Source organism: Tiliqua scincoides, chromosome 1 (genome assembly GCF_035046505.1).
Source record: "Tiliqua scincoides isolate rTilSci1 chromosome 1, rTilSci1.hap2, whole genome shotgun sequence".
In the NCBI taxonomy this organism is placed as follows: Eukaryota; Metazoa; Chordata; class Lepidosauria; order Squamata; family Scincidae; genus Tiliqua; species Tiliqua scincoides.
The window spans coordinates 51,441,128-51,462,844 of NC_089821.1; the positions used below are offsets into that span (position 1 = coordinate 51,441,128).

The 21,717-nt window shown below is 42.0% G+C and overlaps 1 protein-coding gene across 4 annotated transcripts in view; it reads right to left on the bottom strand.

The window, feature by feature from the left end:
• Positions 1-21,717, bottom strand: part of SOX6 (SRY-box transcription factor 6) — a 610,845-nt gene that overhangs the window by 353,726 nt on the left and 235,402 nt on the right. For all 4 annotated transcript variants that reach the window (XM_066640323.1, XM_066640338.1, XM_066640316.1 and 1 more), the window contains one exon: positions 20,233-20,470. In XM_066640323.1, the coding sequence (XP_066496420.1) occupies positions 20,233-20,466 (234 nt within the window). In that variant the 5' untranslated portion in view covers positions 20,467-20,470. The remainder of the gene's footprint in view (positions 1-20,232; positions 20,471-21,717) is intronic.

Consider the following 21,717-nt stretch of genomic DNA (forward strand, 5'->3'; position numbering starts at 1 on the left):
CCATTGATCCGTACCATCTCCCAGGCCCAATCCATCCACCCCTGCCCCACTACCGTCCCATTAACCCCATCCCCATCCTCCCCCATCCTGTTCCAATCCCTGCACTGGACTTACTTGCTCTAGCAGGCCTCCATTGCCCCATTACACATGGGACAGCTCCAACCCTCCTGCTAGTACACTGAGTCTCTGCAATGTCGCAAAGTGCTTTTGCAGCAGTGCAACATGCATTGCGTCAGCACTTCCCTCCGGTAGGATTGGGCTATAAGATTGATAAAGCTTCTATTCAGACTGGCCAAAATTTCAAGAAAACATGACAATGGAGTTATAGTGTCAAGTGCACTTTGAAGCTAAAAGTATTCTGAAATAGCTTACAGCAGAGCTGTTTGTCTTCTTCTATGTGAGTTTCTTTCAAAAAAACATTTTCATACCCTGAGTCAAGATTTTAGCTGCCTCCCAGCCAGATTTGAGATCTACCTCTGTAAAGGGATATGTGAAAGTTTTTCTGGTGGCGGCGGTTCTAGTTCAGTTTCGGCACAAGGACAGCCCATTCATTTCTTTACAATGAAATAGAATTCTGTGAATTGCCATTTGTGATACAGCACATCGCGATTGCTCTCTGTTGAAAAAAGAAAAATCAGATCCTTACAGGGCAAGTGTCACAAACTTAAAGAGATGGATTGTTGCCATTATCTGCTGAAAAGCCAGTGAAAGCATAACAATAGTATTCCCTTAGTATTATTCCCCTAAGATCAGGAGTGCTATAATAGCTCTGATAGATCTTCAAGAAAATATACAATGGGCATGTTCAGATGTTACTGAGGAAAAATGTCAGCCTAGTAGTAGTCTTGAGGTTCTTACATGCACTACTTCCTCATTGATCCATGCCTGGGAACCATTTGAGGTTTCATTAGGGAAAGAGTCACTGCAAGTATTAAAGGCATAATCTTTGGAGATTAAATTTCCTGTTTTTTTTGAATTTCCTAAAATGCAGAGATACAGGCTTTCATGAGGACATCTAATCCAAAATAAAGGGAGACATCCACCAGTGACAGCTCCAGAGTATTGAACTACTGAGTTATAGCACTTGGCCGATCTGTGCCAGCCCATCACTCTCTACTGCAGAACTCATGGCAGCCTAGCAGTTGATTTCCTCTTCATCACATAGTGACTCTAGATTTTCTTGACTCTATGTGTGAGTACCACGGCTGCCAATGGGCTTCTTCCTATTGGTCTCTGGAGAAAGAAGGGAGGACCAGTGGCATAGCTAGAGGGGGCTGTGGGCAGACCACACCAGATGACACTTGAGGGGGTGACACCGTTAGCAGCCAAAATTGTGAAAACTTTGGTATTTATTAATAATATTATGTTATATATCATTTGATAGGTAATTTAATGAAGAATGCAATGAAAAAACTGTGTCAAATTATCTGTACTCTATCAAACATTATAGCCAAATAACCAGAAAAACAAAACACAACTGCCTTATGTAACAAAAAGTGAATTTCTTTAACTCAAAACAGGCCAATAAGACTGATTGTTCTGAGAGCCAATGAGGTGTTATTATCACATAGCATGGAACCAATAAGGTGTTAGTATGTCAGCTCTCATTTTCATGTATCAGAGCTAATACTAGAACTCCTATTCAGAAATATTGCATTTAACTATTTAATATACTACTACTACTTCTACTATTACTTCTTATGTACCACTTTTTAACAAAAAAGTTCACAAAGCAGTTTACAACTAAACATGGTACCACTTCAGTAAGACATACTTTCTCCCATTGAAAGAACCAGTAATGGGATCTGAAACTTACACTGGGTTGAGATTTCTCCCAAGTAACGTAATCTGAATACACCTCATCAAAAAGCACTTGAGCATAGCTAATCCTATAAGAGGGAAAGCCTTTGTATGTTTATCAGTTTGCCTCCATTTATCAGACATAAGGCAAAGTGGCTTCATTCTAAAAGTCTGTTATAATTTTAATTGTAACAATGTTTAGTGCTAAGCATAGTAAGATGCATTAGATAACCACTGGACTAATAACTATTTACAGCTTATTGTTTACAAGAGGGGAAGGGCAATACTCTTTATAGCCTTCATAGATCTCATGAAGGCTTTCAACCTGGTCAGCAGGGACAGCCTCTTCAAGATTCTCCCCAAGATCGGATGTCCACCCAGGCTCCTCAGCATCATCAGATCTTTCCACAAGGACATGAAGGGCACTGTTGTCTTCGATGGCTCCACATCAGACCCCTTTGACATCCGAAGTGGAGTGAAGCAGGGCTGTGTTCTTGCACCAAGGTCTCTTGTTGCACCAAGGATGAGGTCTCTTGTTATCTGGGGTGCTCCCTGGGGCATTTGGTGGGCCGCTGTGAGATACAGGAAGCTGAACTAGATGGGCCTATGGCCTGATCCAGTGGGGCTGTTCTTATGTTCTTATGTTCACCAACCTTGTTTGGGATTTTCTTCGCTGTCCTGCTGAAGCAGGCCTTTGGAACTGCAACAGAAGGCATCTATCTCTGGACCAGATCAGACAGAAAGCTTTTCACTCTCTCCAGACTGAGAGCAAAGTCCAAAGTCCAGCTGAAATGTCTGTGTGACTTCCTCTTTGCCAACGATGCAGCTGTCACTACCCACTCTGCCAAACATCTCCAGCAGCTCATGGATCGTTTTAGCAAGGCATGCCAAGATTTTGGACTGACGATCAGCCTGAAGAAAACACAGGTCATGGTTCAGGATGTGGACTCACCTCCCTGCATTACAATCGCTGCACATGAGTTGGAGGTTGTCCATGACTTTGTGTACCTTGGCTCAACGATCTCCAACACTCTTTCTCTCGATACCGAGCTAAACAAATGCATGGGTAAAGCAGCTACTCACAAAGAGAGTCTGGTCCAACAAGAAGCTGACGGAACATACCAAGATCCAGGTCTACAGAGCTTGCGTCCTGAGTACACTTCTGTACTGCAGCGAGTCATGGACTCTTCGCTCACAACAGGAGAGGAAACTGAACACTTTCCACATGCGCTGCCTCCGACGCATTCTTGGCATCACCTGGCAGGACAAAGTTCCAAACAACACAGTCCTGGAATGTGCTGGAATCCCTAGCATGTATGCACCGCTGAAACAGAGACACCTGCATTGGCTCGGTCATGTCATGAGAATGGATGATGGCCGGATTCCAAAGGATCTCCTCTATGGAAAACTTGTGCAAGGAAAGCACCCTACAGGTAGACCACAGCTGCGATACAAGGACATCTGCAAGTGGGATCTGAAGGCCTTAGGAGTGGACCTCAACAAGTGGGAAACCCTGGCCTCTGAGTGGCCCGCTTGGAGGCAGGCTATGCAGCATGGCCTTTCCCAGTTTGAAGAGACACTTGGCCAACAGACAGAGGCAAAGAGGCAAAGAAGGAAGGCCCATAGCCAGGGAGACAGACCAGGGACACGACTGCACTTGCTCCCAGTGTGGAAGGGATTGTCACTCCCGAATCGGCCTTTTCAGCCACACTAGACACTGTTCCAGAACCACCATTCAGAGCGCGATACCATAGTCTTTCGAGACTGAAGGTTGCCAACAGAGGATTGATGTTGTTCAGTTGTTAAGTTGTGTCCAACTCTGTGACCCCCATGGATCAGGCCCCCCTCTCTACCACTAACTTCTGGAGTTTGACCAAATTCATGTTCATTGCTTCCATGACACTATATAACCATCTCATCCTCTGCCGTCCCCTTCTCCATTTGCCATCAATTTTTCCCAGCATTAGGGTCTTTTCTAAAGAGTCCTCCCTTTTCATGAGATGACCAAAGTAATTAAGCTTCAGCTTCAGCATCCATCCTTCCAATGAACAGTCAGGGTTGATTTCCTATAGGATTGACCGATTTGATCTCCTTCCAGTTCAGAGGATTCTCAAAAGTCTTCTCCAACGCCATAATTCGAACGCATCTATTCTTCAGAGCTCAGTCCTCCTTATGGTCCAGTTCACACAGCTATCCAAGACTACTGGGAAAACCATAGCTTTGACTGTATGGACCTTTGTTGACAAGGTGATGTCCCAACTTTTAATTAAGCTGTCTAGGCTTATCATAGCTTTCCTCCCAAGAAGCGTCTTTTAATTTCCTGGCTGCAATCTCCATCTGCAGTGCTCTTGGAGCCCAAGAAGATAAACTCTGTCAGTTTCCATTTCTTCCCCTTCTATTTGCCATGAGGTGATGGGACTGGATGCCATGATCTTAGTTTTTTAATGTTAAGTTTCTAGTCACATTTTGCACTTTCCTCTTTCACCCTCATCAAAAGGTTCTTTAGATCCTTCTCACTTTCTGCCATTAGAGTGGTATCATCTGCATATCTGAGGTTATTGATATTTCTCCCGGCGATCTTAACTCTGGCTTGTGATTCATCCAGCCCAGGCTTTCTCATATGTACTCTGCATATAAGTTAAATAAGCAGGGTGACAATATACAGCCTTATCGTACTCCTTTCCCTATTTTAAGTCAATCAGTTGTTCCATAACTGGTTCTAACTATTGCCTCTTAACCCACATACAGATTTCTCAGGAGACAGATAAGGTCATTTGGTAATCCCATCTCTTTAAGAACTTGCCATGATTTCTTGTGATCCACACAATCAAAGGCTTTAGCATAGTCAATGAAGCAGAAGTAGATGTTTTTGAAGTAGAAGTAGATGGAACTCCCTTGCTTTCTCCATAATCCAGCGAATGTTGCCAATTTGATCTCTAGTTCCTCTGCCTCTTCAAAAACCAGCTTATACTTGTGGTAGTTCTCTGTTCACATACTGCTGAAGCCTAGCTTGTAGGATTTTGAGCATAACCGTGCTAGCATGTGAAATAAGCACAATTGTATGGAGGTTTGAACATTCTTTGACATTGTCTTTCTTTGGGATTGGAACGTAAACCAATCTTTTCCAATCCTGAAGCCGCTGTTGAGTTTTCCACACTTGCTGGCAGACTGAGTGCAGCACTTTAACATCATCATCTTTTAAACTTTTAAGGAACTCAACTGGAATACTGTCACCTCCACTAGCTTTGTTGTTAGTGATGCTTCCTAGGGCCCACCTGATTTCACACTCCAAGATGTCTGGCTTAAGTTCCATTATCACACCATCATGATTATCAGGGACATTAAGATCTTTCTTGTAGAGTTCCTCTGTGTATTCTTGCCACCTCTTCTTAATCTCATCTTCTTCTGTTGGATCCCTATCATTCTTGTCCTTTATCATGCCATTCTTTGCGTGGAATGTTCCTTTGATATCTCCAATTTTCTTGAAGAGATCTCTATTTCTAATAGAGAAAACCTCTAATAGGTTTTCTTGTATTTCTCTGCATTGCTCATTTAAAAAGGCATTCCTATCGCACCTTGCAGTTCTCTGGAAATCTGCATTCAGTTGGGTATATCTTTCCCTTTCTCCCGTACCTTTTGCTTTCCTTCTTTCCTCAACAATTTGTAAAGCTTCTTTTGACAGCCATTTTGCCTTCTTGCATTTCTTTTCCTTAGGTATGGTTCTAGTTGCTACCTCCTGAACAATGTTGTGACCATAGTTGCGACTCCGTCCATAGTTCTTCAGGCACCAAATCTAAACCTATTTGTCACTTCCACTGTGTATTCAAATGGAATATGATTTGGGTCTTACCTGAATGGCCTAACGTTTTTCTCTCTTCCATTTAAGCGTGAATTTTGCAATAAGAAGCTCATTATCTGATCCATAGTAAGCTCCAGGTTTTGTTTTTACTGACTATATAGAGTTTTTCCATCTTTGGCTGCAGAGAACACCAATCTGATTTCAATGTAGATCATCTGGTGATATCCATGTGTAGAGTCGCCGCTTGGGTTGTAGGAAAAGGGTGTCTGATATGACCAGCGTGTTCTCTTGACAAAACTCTATTAGCCTTTGCCCTGCTTCATTTTGTACTCCAAGGCCAAACTTGCCTGTTATTCCTGTTTACTTCCTACTTTAGTATTCCAATCCCCTAAAATAAGGAGGACATTTGGGGGGGGGGGTGTTGTGTTAGTTCTACAAGGAGCTGTTAAGTCTTCAAAAATTTGGTTAACTTCATCCTCTTCAGTGTCAGTGGTTGGAGCACAGACTTGAATTACTGTGAGGTTAAAAGGTTGCCTTAAATTCGAACCAAAAACGTTCTGTCATTTTTGAGATTGTACCCCAGTACTGCTTTTCCCACTCTTCTGCTCACAATGAGGGCTACTCCATTTCTCTCCCGTGGATCACGTTTAGTCAGAGCTCTCCACTCTTCTCCATGTGAGGAGATATATTAGGATACAACAAACACTTTCATGGTACATAAACTAAAAATTCCTTAACATGTTTTCCCCTCACACTGCATGCACCCATTTCCTGGGCTAGTTCATGCCTAGGATATGCATGTCTACTCAGAAGTAAGCCCCACTGAGTAAAGTCCCCACTGAATGGAACTTACTCCTAGGTATGTATAGGACTGCAGTCTAAGATTCTCAAAATGAAAGATGCAACAGGCAATAACAATGGATGCTTTTATTAATTATAATGTGAGTTATTATAAAAGTTTTATGGCCTTTGGAATTTCCTCTCCCTTGAACATAGGATTGCCCTCTCTTTGCTAGGCTTCTGCTGAAGCTTAGGATTTTATTTTTCCTTAACTACCTTAACTATGTCTGCTGCTATTCATTAGTTATTGTTTTTTTAATTATTCTGCATTATTTTGTGTTGTTTTATCCTGTTTAGTTGCCAAGCTTCTGTAAGGGTGGAATGGAGGAGTTAAAGTCTTTTAATTTAAATTAATAAATATTAACATTTATAGATATGTTCTTATTATGTGAACAGGAAGATTTAGTGGTTATTAAGGAAAAAGTTGAAGGAGATAGTTTGAAACTATACAGATGTGTTTGTAGTATTAACTTAGGTGTTTCTGATTTTGAAACAGGTATATTCAAAAAAAATTTTTTTAAATCACATAGGCATAATTATATTTCACCCATATCCAATGCTAGATAACCTTAAAATGTTATGTTAGATAACCTTAGATAACATGTTAGATAACCTTAAAATGGGACACTCGTGATAGGTACTGAACTAAAAATCCCTTAATGCAGTGGTTCTCAAACTGTCCTGGAGTCTGAGAAGCACCGGTAAGTGCTTGTGGGGGCTGAGACTGGGATGGAGGGGTGCCCCGACAGTGCTGCAGTGATGTTGGCACCACGGGCACCCAGAAGCATTTTAATGTACTTGAGGGAACTGTGCAGCCTCCCTGAGGGTTCTGGAAGTTCACAGCCCCCTCCACGAGCCTCTCCTGTGCAGCAGTGGGCTTCGAGCTGCAGTTGGAGCCGACTTCTGGTTTCAGAAACTCCAAGCTGTGACACTCTGACTGCAAACCGGAAGTGGGTTCCAACTGTCGATTGGAGCCCAGTGCTGCACAGGGGAGGCTCAAGGAAGGAGCTACGAGCTTCCAGGACCCTCCAAGAGGCTGCACAGTCCCCCCAGATACATTAAAATGCTTCTGGGTGCCTGCGATGCCATCAGGACACCCATTTCTGGGTCACTGCCCTTAAGGGGAAAATGACACTTTTCAGTTTCAATGGTGGGTTGTGACCCACCAGTTTGAGCACCACTGCCTTTATGTGTTTTCCCTCATACTACACACACCTATCTTCTCGGTTAATACACTGTTGGCACTTATAGAAGCTGTGGTATTCAACTTAGGAGAAGCAGAAGGTCAAGAGAGCAATAAGAAATATTTGTATTTCCCTATCATTTCTGGAGCTCTTTCTCTGTACAAAATGCTTTATAATCTCTTACAGCTATCCCCCTCCATCCTTGCAAAAGCCCTAAGAAAGTATCCTTCAACTTTGGGGTTGGGACCCTAATGGGATTGCAAAGCTTTATTTGTGGGTTGCAGTCTGGGGAGGAGTAGGGGAAACAAAAGTAGAGTTAGCAGACATCTCCCCAGTCCAATGAGCTTATGGAACAAATGTGCACAGAACAAGGCTCCTGATGCTGCCACCAGCATTCGGGCTGCTTCATCCTTGTCTGGGTTTGCCCAGCCTTTGTCTGGGTTTGCCCGGCTCCTGTATGCCACCCAGCCCAGCATTCCTGTGGCATCCTCATCAGGCTCCCAGCCCCCTGGGGAAGCCACACCTGACTATACTGCAGCCTGAACACAGTGAGTGGGGCTCAGGGACAGATCCAAAGGGGATATGGGTGCTTGCCCCCCCCAAAACTATCTGCCAGCAGGGAAGGGCACCCAGTGGGCTGGGAAGCAAAATTTGTAACAGGGAACACCCACTGGGCAGGGTGCCAGCGAGATTGGCTATAATGGGAGCCCAGGTCTACCCAGCCAGTAGACTTGGATTCCAGGTCTAGGCAAGAGCCCAGATCTACCAGCTAGGTAGACCTGGGCTCTCACCTGGACTTGGAGCCCAGATCGACCTACTGGGTAGACCTGCACTCACACCCAGATCTATCGGTTGGGTAGACCTGGGCTCCCTTTCCAGTCAATAGCTCCAAGATCAGGAGGGAGCCCATGTCTAACCGCCCAAAGAACCTTGGCCATGGAGGCCATAAATCGGGAGCCCAGGTCTACCCACTCAGTTGACCTGGGCTCTGGTGTAGTGATCATGGCCCCCACAAACAAACACTGGATCCACCCCAGTGGGGCTAGCCATTGGCCTGAGCAATGTGGGAAGGGAGTGGGAAGGGTGTGGCTGCTACATCTGCCACACCAAGCCACATCTCTACTACTAGAATACTTGCACACCAAGGGAAAGAGGAAGTATAGTGCATATAAGCTCAACTGTGCAATGCAACTATGCACACCTCTATCCTACCACTTGCTCCTTATATCATCATCTCTTGTTATTCCTCTACATAAATTTAAGCAGATATCAACATAATTTGATAGAGAAAGTGATGAAGATACTTACTCTTAAATATATAGACAACCTAAAAATTAAAATCTGATAAGCTTTGAATAATGTAAGGATTTGGTTAAGTACAGAAGGAAATTTATTTTTTTAACATTTATACAGCATGGACTTCATACAGTAATGAATGTATCAATTAATAAAGGAAATCAACATATAGTAAAATATAATGATGGCCACAAATGTATCCAGGTACTTTATTAGATGGTAACCCTAACCACAGTTACCTAGAAGCTTTATGGACACCAATTAATAAATATACGGCACTAATTTAAAATATCAGGGTGAACTAGAAAAGAGAAATAGTACCAGAAAAATAGTAACCAGAGAGATAGTACCTAGCAGGAGACCCAACTGCATTAACTGAACAGTTATGATAGATGATCTCTCTCAGCTCCAAGAACTTCCCTTCTTAATAGATGTCTTTTTTCAACTAACTTTCCAACTTAGCACTTTCTTTTTCTCTTTTTCATTTCACTCTCATTTCTTCCCCCTTTTCTTCAAATATTTCTTCAATTATTATTTACAGATTAAAAGACAAAAAATAGAATTAACCACCCGTGAACCATCTAATTAATCATCTGTTTAAACAGATTAAAGAGAGTATCACATCCATTTTCACAGAAGAGTTGTGTCTTGTAATAACTTGCTGTGATCTATTTACTCTGCTTACTGTGATCTAATTCGGGGTGTCTACACTATTCCGCACGAGGACCTCATCGTATATCTGACATGGTGTCAGGGGGCCGGAAAATAAAAAATAAATACATGGAAAACCAATGTGCTGTGATTTTGTTTGACTGAATACAAGAAGTGGGTGGAAGTGGATGGAGGAGAAGAGCAGAGGGCAAACTTGACTTGCATAGGAAGAGGGGGATTTCAAAATCCATTGAAAAAGAATCAAGCAACCTACAATGCAAATAATTATTTTGTCTCAATTTCTGCTCCATATAAGTTTAACGTAGACATTGGGCACAATCCTAACCAGGTCTACTCAGAAGTAAGTCCTATTTTGTTCAATGAGGCTTACTCTCAGGAAAGTGTGGTTAGGATTGCAGCCGTTAACTTTAATTTGTATTTATATTCCAGGTCTCCCAGCATGGTATATATCTCATTCAGCCACTAGAGGTGCTGAATGTAATGCAATGTAATGGAATAATTTATTTCCATTATATTGTGGCTGAATGCGGTATATACCTGGAAGTGCATCTTTGGAGCTATTCTTAGCTCCAAGAGGCTGGGGAATAAGAACATAAGAACATAAGAACAGCCCCACTGGATCAGGCCATAGGCCCATCTAGTCCAGCTTCCTGTATCTCACAGCGGCCCACTAAATGCCCCAGGGAGCACACCAGATAACAAGAGACCTCATCCTGGTGCCCTCCCTTGCATCTGGCATTCTGACATAACCCATTTCTAAAATCAGGAGGTTGCGCATACACATCATGGCTTGTACCCCGTAATGGAATCCCACGGGCCAAATAAAATCACCCTTCAGGCCCAAGTTTTGAGACCCCTGATCTATTTAATCAGGTTCATTACACAGAAATAATTGCCTATCTAGCAGGTATGGGCCAAGACTTGGATGTTTTTGCAACTCGAGTACGAGAGTTACAAAAACAAGTGTTTTTCACAACTTGTTCAGACTTGAGTCACACATGTCAAAAACTTGGGTATTGAGTCTGGAGTCAGTCAGTACTCTAAAAATGAAAAGACTCAAAACTCACTTGTGTGTGTGCTTGCGACTCTTGTTTTGCATGCGTGCAAGCTTGCTTGCTTTTTTTGCCACTTCCAGGGCTTGACTCGCATTTCAAAAAAGACTCTGACTCAAGTCAAAATGATTTATAAAAAAGGTTCTGGACAAGTGGCAACAGCCGCCCATTATAAGTCATGGGTGACTTGAGTCAAGGGGGTGGAGACTAGACTCAAGTCTCAGCGCTATGGCTCCAGCATACCCCTGCTATCTAGGAACAGCTCTATGGCACATATGGTCTAATCCTATTCCCTCCTCCCGGTGTAACTAGTGTTGCACAGCTGGAGGCTGCCTCAAGACAGTTGCAAAGCAGCCTCCACCAGCACACCCAGTATGCCTACTGGCAGGAAGGCCAGATTGGCCTCCTGCACTCTGGTGGATCCACAAGGGACTGCCAGAGCAGGTAAGTCGCACAGGGGTGTGGAGGAAGGCAGAGAGGGAGTTGAACAGGGCAGGATGGGTGAAACAAAGCAGTGGCAGGGAAGAGGGGAGATCCAGCCTAGGAGCGGGGCTGCCATGGCGGCGGCAGCACACGCCAAATCCTAACCCCATTGACAGGACTGATTCACCCTAACGGATCAACTCAGACTTGCACCAGTGCTACTGCCGGAGCACGTTTGAGTTGATTCATATATGCTGTTGAGGCTTACTATGTGGTAAAGGGACCAATGTCCCTCCAGCAGCCGAAAATCCCCCATGGGACACAGCAGTAGCTGTACTGGCATTTCTGCATCATTGTGCAGGGATTATGTAGAGCATTTTAATAGCCATTCTCTCTCTTAGGGAATCCTATGGGGGAGGCTAAACCTCAAAAAGAAAATTCTCAGCAACTTCCAGAATTCTGGAGATTAACCCATGACAGTTAAACAGGTAAAAATGTGATGCATTTGAAATGTAAATCTATCTTTTTGCCTGATTGCAGAGCATTGATTAATACAAATGAAACATTATCAGTGATCCTTAAACCAGGTTTGCACAACTTATAACCTACCAGCAAAGGCAGTCCTCCCTTAACTCATAGCCTGATGTTGCTTACGTAAAAGAAGCTTAATCTGCTATACGTGGAAGGAATGTAGGATGCAATGAGAAATACAATTATTGAAAATGACATTGCTTGAAATTATCTGAGACGCACTTCCAAATCAATGAGATTTGGTCTGAGTTGTAAGGCTGTTACTTACACTTTCCACTTCCTCTAATGGGTAAATAATGGGCATATCAAAGTATATGCTGTAAGAGGAAAATATTCATTACTCTTTCTGTTATACAATTAATGATGAAATTCTCTTGTTTCCTCTTATCAACTGCTTTTCCTACAATAAGTGCTCCTAGTTCTCTAATTCTACTTTGAAGCTCCCCTAATCTGTCAGTCTTAAACCTCCCATATTGTTCCATCTGTATGGAAAGGAAGCTAAAAAAACCACCTTAAATAAAAAAATAAAATCTAATGTTTAATGTAAGATTTTAAAAAGCCTCTACTGTACTTTGACCCCATCTTTTCCAGTGGAATGAGTAACATCACCAAGATAATGTCAAAAGACAGAAATGGGCTGTCAGTTCTAACTGTGCAGGGGGGGGGGAACCTCTCATTGTTTTATATTTTCTCCACTGCAAAATCCAAGGGAATGGTGATGAGATGCTTGTAGTGGAAGCCACTCCAGGTCTGACATGGCAGTTGTTGCACATTGCTGAATCTGTCAAATGAAGAGCGAGCACAAAAGGAATTTCCAAATGCAGCTGCTATTTCCCATTTGTTAAATCCTTTTATTACACCATATAAGTACACAGCTGGGAAACACTATAGAGTGGGAGTTAAAACAAAATATTTTGGCTTCCAGACATTCAGAATACACAAAGGACTCAGTGAAAAGCAATTCCTGATATCAAAAGGGAGTTAAAGTTTGAAAACATTCCTAGTCAATGTGTAGGGCTTGGCTTTTTTTTCATGATAACATGACATTCAATATAGTATATGTTACTGTTCTGTTATAACTCAGGAAATGCTGCAAACAAAGAATGCTGAAAATGACTTCTTCTGTAATTTTCTCAGAACCATTTCCATATTCTACTTCCTTTTTTTAAATCTCAAACAGCTGTGTAAGGTGGACACTCAAACATCCATTCATACATTTATGAATTGGCCCAATATTCTCAAGTAATGATTCACAGGAGTAATTTATTCTCATCAGCAGTGCAGCATCTCCAGGCAAGCTTGCTCAGAATACATGCAGTGGCAACTTTGGCAAATAGGGACTTCTGTGTCTCTAACAGTCCCACTCTCAGAAAATGTGGCTGAACCACAGTCCGAAACACACTTACAAGTAGGAAAACTCCATTGAATATAGTTAGACTTATTTCCAAATAAACATGCAAAGGTCACGCTAAGAGTTTATGAGCTTTCTCATTCATACAAATCACCATCTGAAGCCCTGCTATGTGACCCTCTGGTACTGGCAGAAAGGTAAACATTCACATGATACTGAATCTTCATGGTAGCTCCTCTTAGACTCTTGAACCCACTTCAATGACACATTCATCTGGCAACCACTTTCTTGGCTTCAGGCAATAGATAAAAAATATGGTTATCCCAGGGGGCTTTGGAAGGTGATTAACAATACTGTATGGCCACAGCTTTATTCACTTTGCTATGGATTCTGTACAGTTTTCATTGTTGTCTGCTATGTTTTAGTACATATTGTTATTGTTGCAATATACAAGGCATCTCAAGAAAATGAACATTGCATACTGCATATGGTGTACACTGAAGCAGTTGCTTGACCCAGTTAATTAGTTAATGAATTAAGACCAAGTGCTTAAAATGTTCCCCATAGGCATCTATGCATCAACATTGTTGACTAAGGGATCTGCAGACATCCACCAAAGTGTGTGCTGGGATGGTTCCACACAACCTTTCCTCCCTTAGATCACAGAGTGTTGCAGGTTTTCTACAATGAAGGTTGTATGAACTGAGCTCATTAAAATGTGTGTGCATTTTTTTGGAGATACTCTGTATTTTTAAGTACATATGGATTTTGTTGTTTTACAGTGTTTCATGTATTATTTTATTTATTAACTGTCTTGAGGGTCCCTTGAAACAGAAAGTCAGAGTTGAAATGTTTCAATAAATTAAAGAAGCTTCTCAACCTGAGCAAGTATTTGCACAAATCAGGATTGATTCATGCTGATTCACAATCAGCTGATTGGGAGAGTGATAATAGGATTGTGCCTTTCTGGCTTGCGATATGTGTCTATGTTTAATTCACAGAGGGCTGATGTTAACTTCAGATAAAGGGCCATGAGCAGAAATCTCTACTCCCTCCAAGATGACACATGAAAATATTTTTTCCCAGAGTATTACATCAACCAAAAGCAGTTTACCTCCATTTAGTTTTTGTGTATTGTAACTCACACCAGTGTCCCCATAAAACCACTTCTACTGTAACTCAGCAAACCTCAACTAACTTTGGTCCAATTAACAAGACACAACTCCCATATAAAGGCAGATAAAAAGCACTGTGCCCTCTGCACAGCTTGTGGTAATGACTTTGGGACTGGTCATTATATCTTCCCTCCAGGTTTGTAAAAAATGAGCAGCCTAGCCTAAGAGCCTGTTAAACATGACATCAACTGTATGGACTGCAGAAAGGGATGGATGATCGCATGTAAACAGTCCTCAATTCCCCAGCAAATTGGGCACACAGAAAAAGGGGTATAAATAATCCCATGGTAAGAAATCATCCTACCTGTGAACAAGGAGAATTTCTAAATTCACAATCTCTCCAACTAAGCTAAGGAGTTGTACGGATAAAACAGGGATGAAGGAGAATGGGACACGACACTTTGTATGACTTCCTCAGCTACTTGGATGAAGGGTGAGATTAATATGTAATAAATATAAATAATAAAAGTACTTCTCAATTTAGCACTAACTAAAGTTAAGAATGACGACGCCTCGTGAGATGACAGAGTAACATTTCCCTATGGACACTTCTATATTCAGCCTGGGAAGCCAGCTGCACAGCTTGCCCTGATCCCACATTAGCAATTGTCACTATCAGCAGAGACTGAAGTGTTCCACGTGTTTATACTGTGGGAACTGCAAGTGCCAAAATGGTGTTTCAAATTCCACAAAGTTACAACAACCTGGAAATGCCTGTAGTTAACACATTATGCACAAGAACACAGAGTGATTCGGTGTCTATCCAAAAAGCATCATGGATCAATGCAACAGATGGAAAGAGGAGGGAGAACTGCATACACACAACTATACACATTGTGCTGACTGAACATGGAAAGAGCCACCTCTGGTTGTGGCACACACAAAATTTCTGTGCCAGCAGGGATGAAGGAAGATCTCATACTTTCTTTGGCAACTGATCAAGCCTTCCATAACAGCACCATAGAATTGCTGAATTCAACCATAAAACTGAGATCTTTTTAAAACAAACAAAAAAAAAAACACCCATTAATAGAATAGAGAGACCTAAAGCTGTTGTGATTTCTCCAATAGTTTGGGTGCCTTTGTCTGACTGATTAGAATCTATAACTTCATATGTCATTATTTTTTTAATTTTAAAAAGCCCTCAGACTTCAGTTTGTACTTCAGATCAAATATTGTCAGTCATAGGCAGCCCTCATGGAGGGAAATCACTTGAAGAACTATGTATAGCCTATTGGATCTCTCCTTAGGGATATGTGGTTAACTGCTAATGATTTTCAGCAACTTTATCCTGAAAGCAGGGATATTTTTCTGAAACAAGAAAAGCGAAACCAGAAAGCTAAGTCACTTGACTAAAGTTCACGCAGCTGTTTCAGAAATCTGATAACGGGACAATGACTTGTGTTTGTTTCAACTTTTTGAAGGTACAACAACTACGGACATGAAGTTGTGATCCTCAAAAAAGCAGAAATGTATATTTATTTGGAGGAACATTTTGCAAATGCACAAAATGCATGTTCAATGCCGCATTGTCCTCACCACAACCTTCTTTTTTCTTTCAACATTATAAATAACGCAAGCACTCAGTTACCTTGTAAATAGTTTGTTTGATCACAATTAATTTCATAAGCCTCCAACACCTGGATTCTGCAACACATTTTTCTCTCATCACGCAACCTGAGCAGATAGTTTGTGCCTTGGGGGAACACAGAAGGATTCAGAATCCTATCAGGAATTACCCCACAACTACAAAAAGGGGACATATTGGGCAGGAGGTCTGGTCTAGAGGGTAGAGCCTCCGTCTGCCTGAAGATAACATCCACAAGGTCGCCAGTTCGAGGCCACCGGCACCGTGCGACCTTGGAGCAGCTGACAAGCTGAAGCCGAGCAATTCCATCTGCTCTGAGCGTGGGAGGATGGAGGCCAGAATGTGAAGCCAGATCGGAATGAAACACCTTGAATGTAGTGGTTCTTGAAAGAAAGAACCTTCTTTGAAATTGTAAAAATCCCTATTTAATAGGGATTTAATAAAGCCTGCCTATGTAAACCGCCTTGAATAAAGTCTTGAATAAAGACCAAGAAAGGCGGTATATAAATACCTGTTGTTGTTGTTGTTGTTGTTGTTGTTGTTGTTGTTGTTATTATTATTATTATTATTATTATTATTATTATTATTATTATTATTATTATTATTATTATTATCCAGTTATCAGCACATCTGCAAACTTCTTGTATGACATTTGCAAGTTAGGAAAAAGACAAACTATCCTCCCCACATAAAAGGGACTATGTAACTAATGGATGTGTCATATGCTGTCTTGAAGAATGCTCTCTAATAAAGTTATACTAAAGACTTACTTTTCTAACCAAGCCACCATAAAGAGGGTGCCCCCTCCTAATAAGGGTAGTGTGTGTCTTTGCCCAAACCCAAATTAAAGGGACAAAAGGTGAGGAAGCCGTAGGATTCAGTCTCACTGCTAAGTAAATGTTTTCAAGTTAGGGAGGACATATACACCCACTCTCTTAATGGATCTGGGAAGAAGAGAGGTGTGAGAAAAGACACCATTAGTGCCAAACTCCTCTGTCATGCAGAACACCACTGGCATATCTAAAGCCAACACATTAAAGAAAACTAGCATGGGGCCCAAGACATCTGTGACTGGCAGTAGGGAGAAATCCACCTGCCCAACCAACAGTCCAGAGTAATAGTTTCAGGAGACCTTCAGAGTCATGGAGAATTTATCAATTGGTTGTTTTGAGGATCAAGACGGAATTTACCCTTTCCAATTTGTCATGAAGAAGGGCCATTTTTCCATCTTCATTTTAATGCCAATCGCATGTCTCACAAGGCTAAGATTTGTTTTACTTCTTTGTTATGTGGGTAGACAGGAACATGCAGCAGCTATGTTTTTAAATGAATGTAATGTAGTTGCCCTTCATTTTAGGGGTAGTAGCTGAAATGCTCATCATTCATTTGCTTGAAGAAAGTATGTAAAGTCCTTCTTTAGACATTTAAAGAGACCAAGAACGCTCCTATTTCTCAAGGTGAAGAACTTCAAATGTGAAGGAACACTAGAGTTTCGCTTACATGAGGGGCCATTGGGGCAACCAACCTTTGGGCCTGTGGTAAGCAAATAGCTGGATATACTAAACAAAGATTAGAAACCAAAACCAAATCATACAATTCCTATATTATAGTATTCCTTTGACATGGACAGTGTCATGTTTTCGATACACAATGGTCTCAATCCTGATCAGGCCTCGCTAGGGTTGCTCTTAACAGGGCACACTACAGGTGGTTCTGTATCTGGTTCCAGAAAAATCACAGATACTGAAAACCATGGATAACAGAACCCACAGTTTTTGGAAAAAACCTGAACTCAGAATGCAACAGAGCCTTGCACCAATCGACTCCAGAGTCATTCTGTGCTTTGGAGAGGCTGCACGCAGCCTCTTCAAGGCTCAGAAAGCCACCTGGAGCATTTTTCCAATACCTTCCAAGGTTGAAAAACACTCCAGGAGTCATTCTAAGCCTCGGAAAAGCTGTGTGTGTTCAGAATGGCTCCAGTTGCGTTCAGAGCTCGTGGGCTCTAAAACCTTGGATTTCGTTATCCATAGTTTTCGGTATCCGCAGGAGGGAGCGGATCCCTTGCAGATACAGAGTCACCACCTGTAGCAGTGAACAGTGGTGAACTACCATCTGTAATGCTGAACAGTGGAATGACCATGTCATAAGGATTGTTATCTGTGTGATGGAGGAGTGGGAGCTTCTTGCCCATGCGAAGATTATCACTGCCAGTCTAAGGCTGCAGTCTTAAGCAGATGCATGAGAATAAAACCCACTGAAAACAGTAGAGCTTATTTCTGCATAAATGTGCACAGGATTGCATTGTAAATGCTTGAACTGGGCCGAAGTGGTAACAACAACGAAGATCTTAATCTGGACAAAATATTTAAATTCATTGCGACTTTATTATTTATTATCCATTCAAAAAAGGGCAAGCCAAAGAAAAGTTTATAATTGTTCACTTGTCTACAGAACTATTCGGCACTATTATTAAGAATATTTATATACAGCTTTCCAACAAAAAACTTCAGAGAGGTTTACATAGTAAGATAAATAAATAAATTTTCTTGTCTGCAAAGGGTTCCCAACCTGAAAAGATGCAGAAGAAACACCAGCAAACAGCCAGCTGGAAAAGGCATTACATTGAGGTGAACAGCTGCTCTCCCCTTTCTAAATACAGTGGTGCCTTGCATAACGAAATTAATCTGTTCTGCGAGTCCTTTCGTTATGCGAGTTTTTCATTTTGCGAAGCGCGTTTTCCCATAGGAATGCATTGAAATTTAATTAATGCGTTCCTATGGGCAAGAAAAGTCAGAACAAAGTCAAATTTGGTTTACAAAGTGTTTATTAAGTGCTCTTTAACGGCATACATACTGTACAGAGGATTTCAAAAACGGGGGGGATGCTGAGTGGGGAGCTTGAAGGCTGTAATCCTGTGCTAAGTATTAGGCTTTTCCTGGGAGTAAGCACAATGGGACTTACTTCTGAGGAGACACGCACAGGATTGTGCTCTAAGCTGGGGAGGACAGAGCAGCTGCACTCAATTGCTTGCTTTTGCCGTGATCATGGGGGGAAATGTGAAGGAAATGGGGCAGTAAGAGGGTGAATGAGTAATGGGGGGGATGCTGAGTGGGGAGTTTGAAGGCTGTAATCCTGTGCAAACTTTCCTGGGAGCAAGCACAATGGGACTTACTTACATAAAGATCCGCCCCTTACTAGGGTGAATGGGATCATAAACTGACATGAAGATCCACCCCTTACTAGGGTGAACGGGATCATAAACTGACATGAAGATCCGCCCCTTACTAGGGTGAACGGGATCATAAACTGACACGAAGATCCTCCCCTTACTAGGGTGAACGGGATCATAAACTGGCATGAAGATCCCCCCCTTAAGTCAAACCAAAACAAAAAAACAAAAAAATTTGTCTTGCGAAGCACGGGTCATAAAAATTTGTTGTGCAAGTTACCAAACTTCGCAAAACGCTTTTGTTCTGCAAGTTTTTCGCTGCGCGGGGCATTCGTTATGCGAGGTACCATTGTATAAGATAACGACCATTTCAAAAGTGCCTCCTTGCTGAGATAGCAGGAGAAGCTACATTTATTTAGTCAACCAATGTCAGAGAGACAGTTCAGACAGTATGTCCACCAGCTCCTCCAAATTATGTGGGGGAGACGTTTATGGAGTGTTTGTCTCCCCCCACCACTACTGTGCTATCTCCTAATCACAAACTGGATCAGTTCATCTTAACCAACACTTGAAGCACAAATTAAATAATTCTGTTTAATAAGTACAGGTGGGGCCTAGGTATCCACGGGGGATCCGTTCTCGGACCCCCCATGGACACCAAAATTTGTGAAGAATCAAATCAGTGACCTTCCCTTAAGCCCCCTGAAGAGGAGAGGGCTTCAGAATGGCCACTTCAGTTAAAAAACTGAAAAAGCGATGTTTTATGCCATATAAGGCATTCAGAGATCAGGGGAAGCCTTCAGAGGGCTCAAGTGGGGCCAAGTCTGGCTCAGCATGAGTTCAGGAGACTGAGCCAGATCTGCAGATGCGCCCCCACCTGTATTCAATTTGCATGTTGAGAGGCAGTTCAGACAAATCCTAGCTGACTGCCTCCATACACAGCTATGCTGCAGCAGGAAAGCTACACCAGGAGAGAAAGAGACATGTATGGTCACGATCCTCCCCAATGTGATTTGGAGGGAACTGCAGGCATATTGTTTGAACTGGCCCAGATGTTCTGCCACCTCATGAACAATGCAAAATAGATTAGGGATGATAATAAAGCCTTAAACAAAGAAGTGGTGAAAATGGTAATAAATGGGAGCATATTATTTTTCTGACAGTGAACTAATCGCATCATCTAATTCAGGGTGACCAGCGTACTTATAAAAGGAAGAGTAACTTTACTACTACTGGTGCTACTTACTGACATTGCTCAATTCGCTGTGGTATCTCATCAGTTCAAAACAATTATGACTATGAAACATTGCACTAAAGAGCTCTCCAAAAGTGTCCCCAGATTTCATACATACCATTCTATGCTGGGCTGAGATAACACTGTTCCAGTCAGAGTCTTGTTGGATTGTAGTGACTAGGGTTGGGAGCTCCTCAGAGTGAGGTTTGTTGTGCAATATGGTGTGCAGAGGAAGATGGGAAGCCACAAGCTCTTCATTGCTGCCTTCTTCCTGCTCTTGTGATACTAAGTCCTGGGTCGTTGTTTCCTCTCCATCAGTTGCAAATGGAGAGGTGGCCTGCTTGGAAGACATTCTTCTACAAAACAAGAAAGGGAAACACAAAGAAACATTTTACTAAACATATAGACCAAAAACATAGCCTAGAAAAAAGAAACTCAAGTGATAAAGACAAGAAGACGCAAGACTATTGATTGCAGTTAATCCAACAACACACACAATTTCTAATAGCCCAATTCTAACTAGCTTTCCAGCACCGATGCAGCTGTGCCAAGATGGTGCTCACAGCATCCTACAGTGGGGGGAGCAGTCACAGAGGACTTCTCAAGGTGGGGAATATTTGTTTCCTTACCTTGGGACTTCATTGTGGCTGCATTGGCACTGGAAAGTTGGTTAAGATTGGGCTGTAAATTCATCAATACTAAAATTACAAGACTCTTTAGGTAGTACTAGTTCCTCACAGTTTATTATTGTAACTCTAAACTAAAAAACATGGAGGAAAAAACACAATCAAAGGAAAGAGGTAGTGCTCACTGATTCACTTGTGCAATGGTCAGTACTACCTTCACTGATCCTACTTATCAGTTTTCCGTGGCTAGCATCACACGGTTTCAGAATGACAGGTACAACTGAATAGGTGCACCCAGCACTGTGGGCACATCTTTAGAGATTGGATGCTCTGCAGAGGAAGGATGGTGAAATGGCACCACTGCTTTTCCTTTCTCCTTCCTAACAAAAGGGAATGGAGGCAATGGGGTGTGTGATTTCTTCTTCTTCTTCAGCATTGGAAAGGGAATGGAAGCGGTACCATTTCATACTCTTCTTCAAGCAGGAAGATGTCATGAGTCAGCACTGGGAAGCTTCCTACAGAATAAGGATTTGAAGGGCTGAGAGTAAGCTCTTAGCCTTCTGTAAGAGTTTCAGATTTAAGTAGGTGAATCCTGTGCTACTCAAACCCAGAGAAATATAAAGTTAATGCTTCCAGGGTCATCAGTTTTAACTACAGCTGTGTCATTTTTCCTATCTCTAAGGCACCGTGAATTCTCCCAGCCCTAATATAAAGCCGGTTTTCCTCAAAACCTTTTCCCCAAAGATTTGCGCTAGTGTGTTCTCTTAATTTCAGTGGGCATGCTCAGATAAGGACTACTTGTAAGCAAGAATTGGCTATTTGAGTATTTGCACAATTAAGCTGGAAATCCTTTGCTCACTTAGTCAATTAATTATAGAATGGTTTTCCTTTACAAAACAGAATTTACAAGTCACTAGGCTAAGCTGCTCCAAACAAGCTCTATGATATATTTGTTTAAAGCACTATTATCTTGTAAG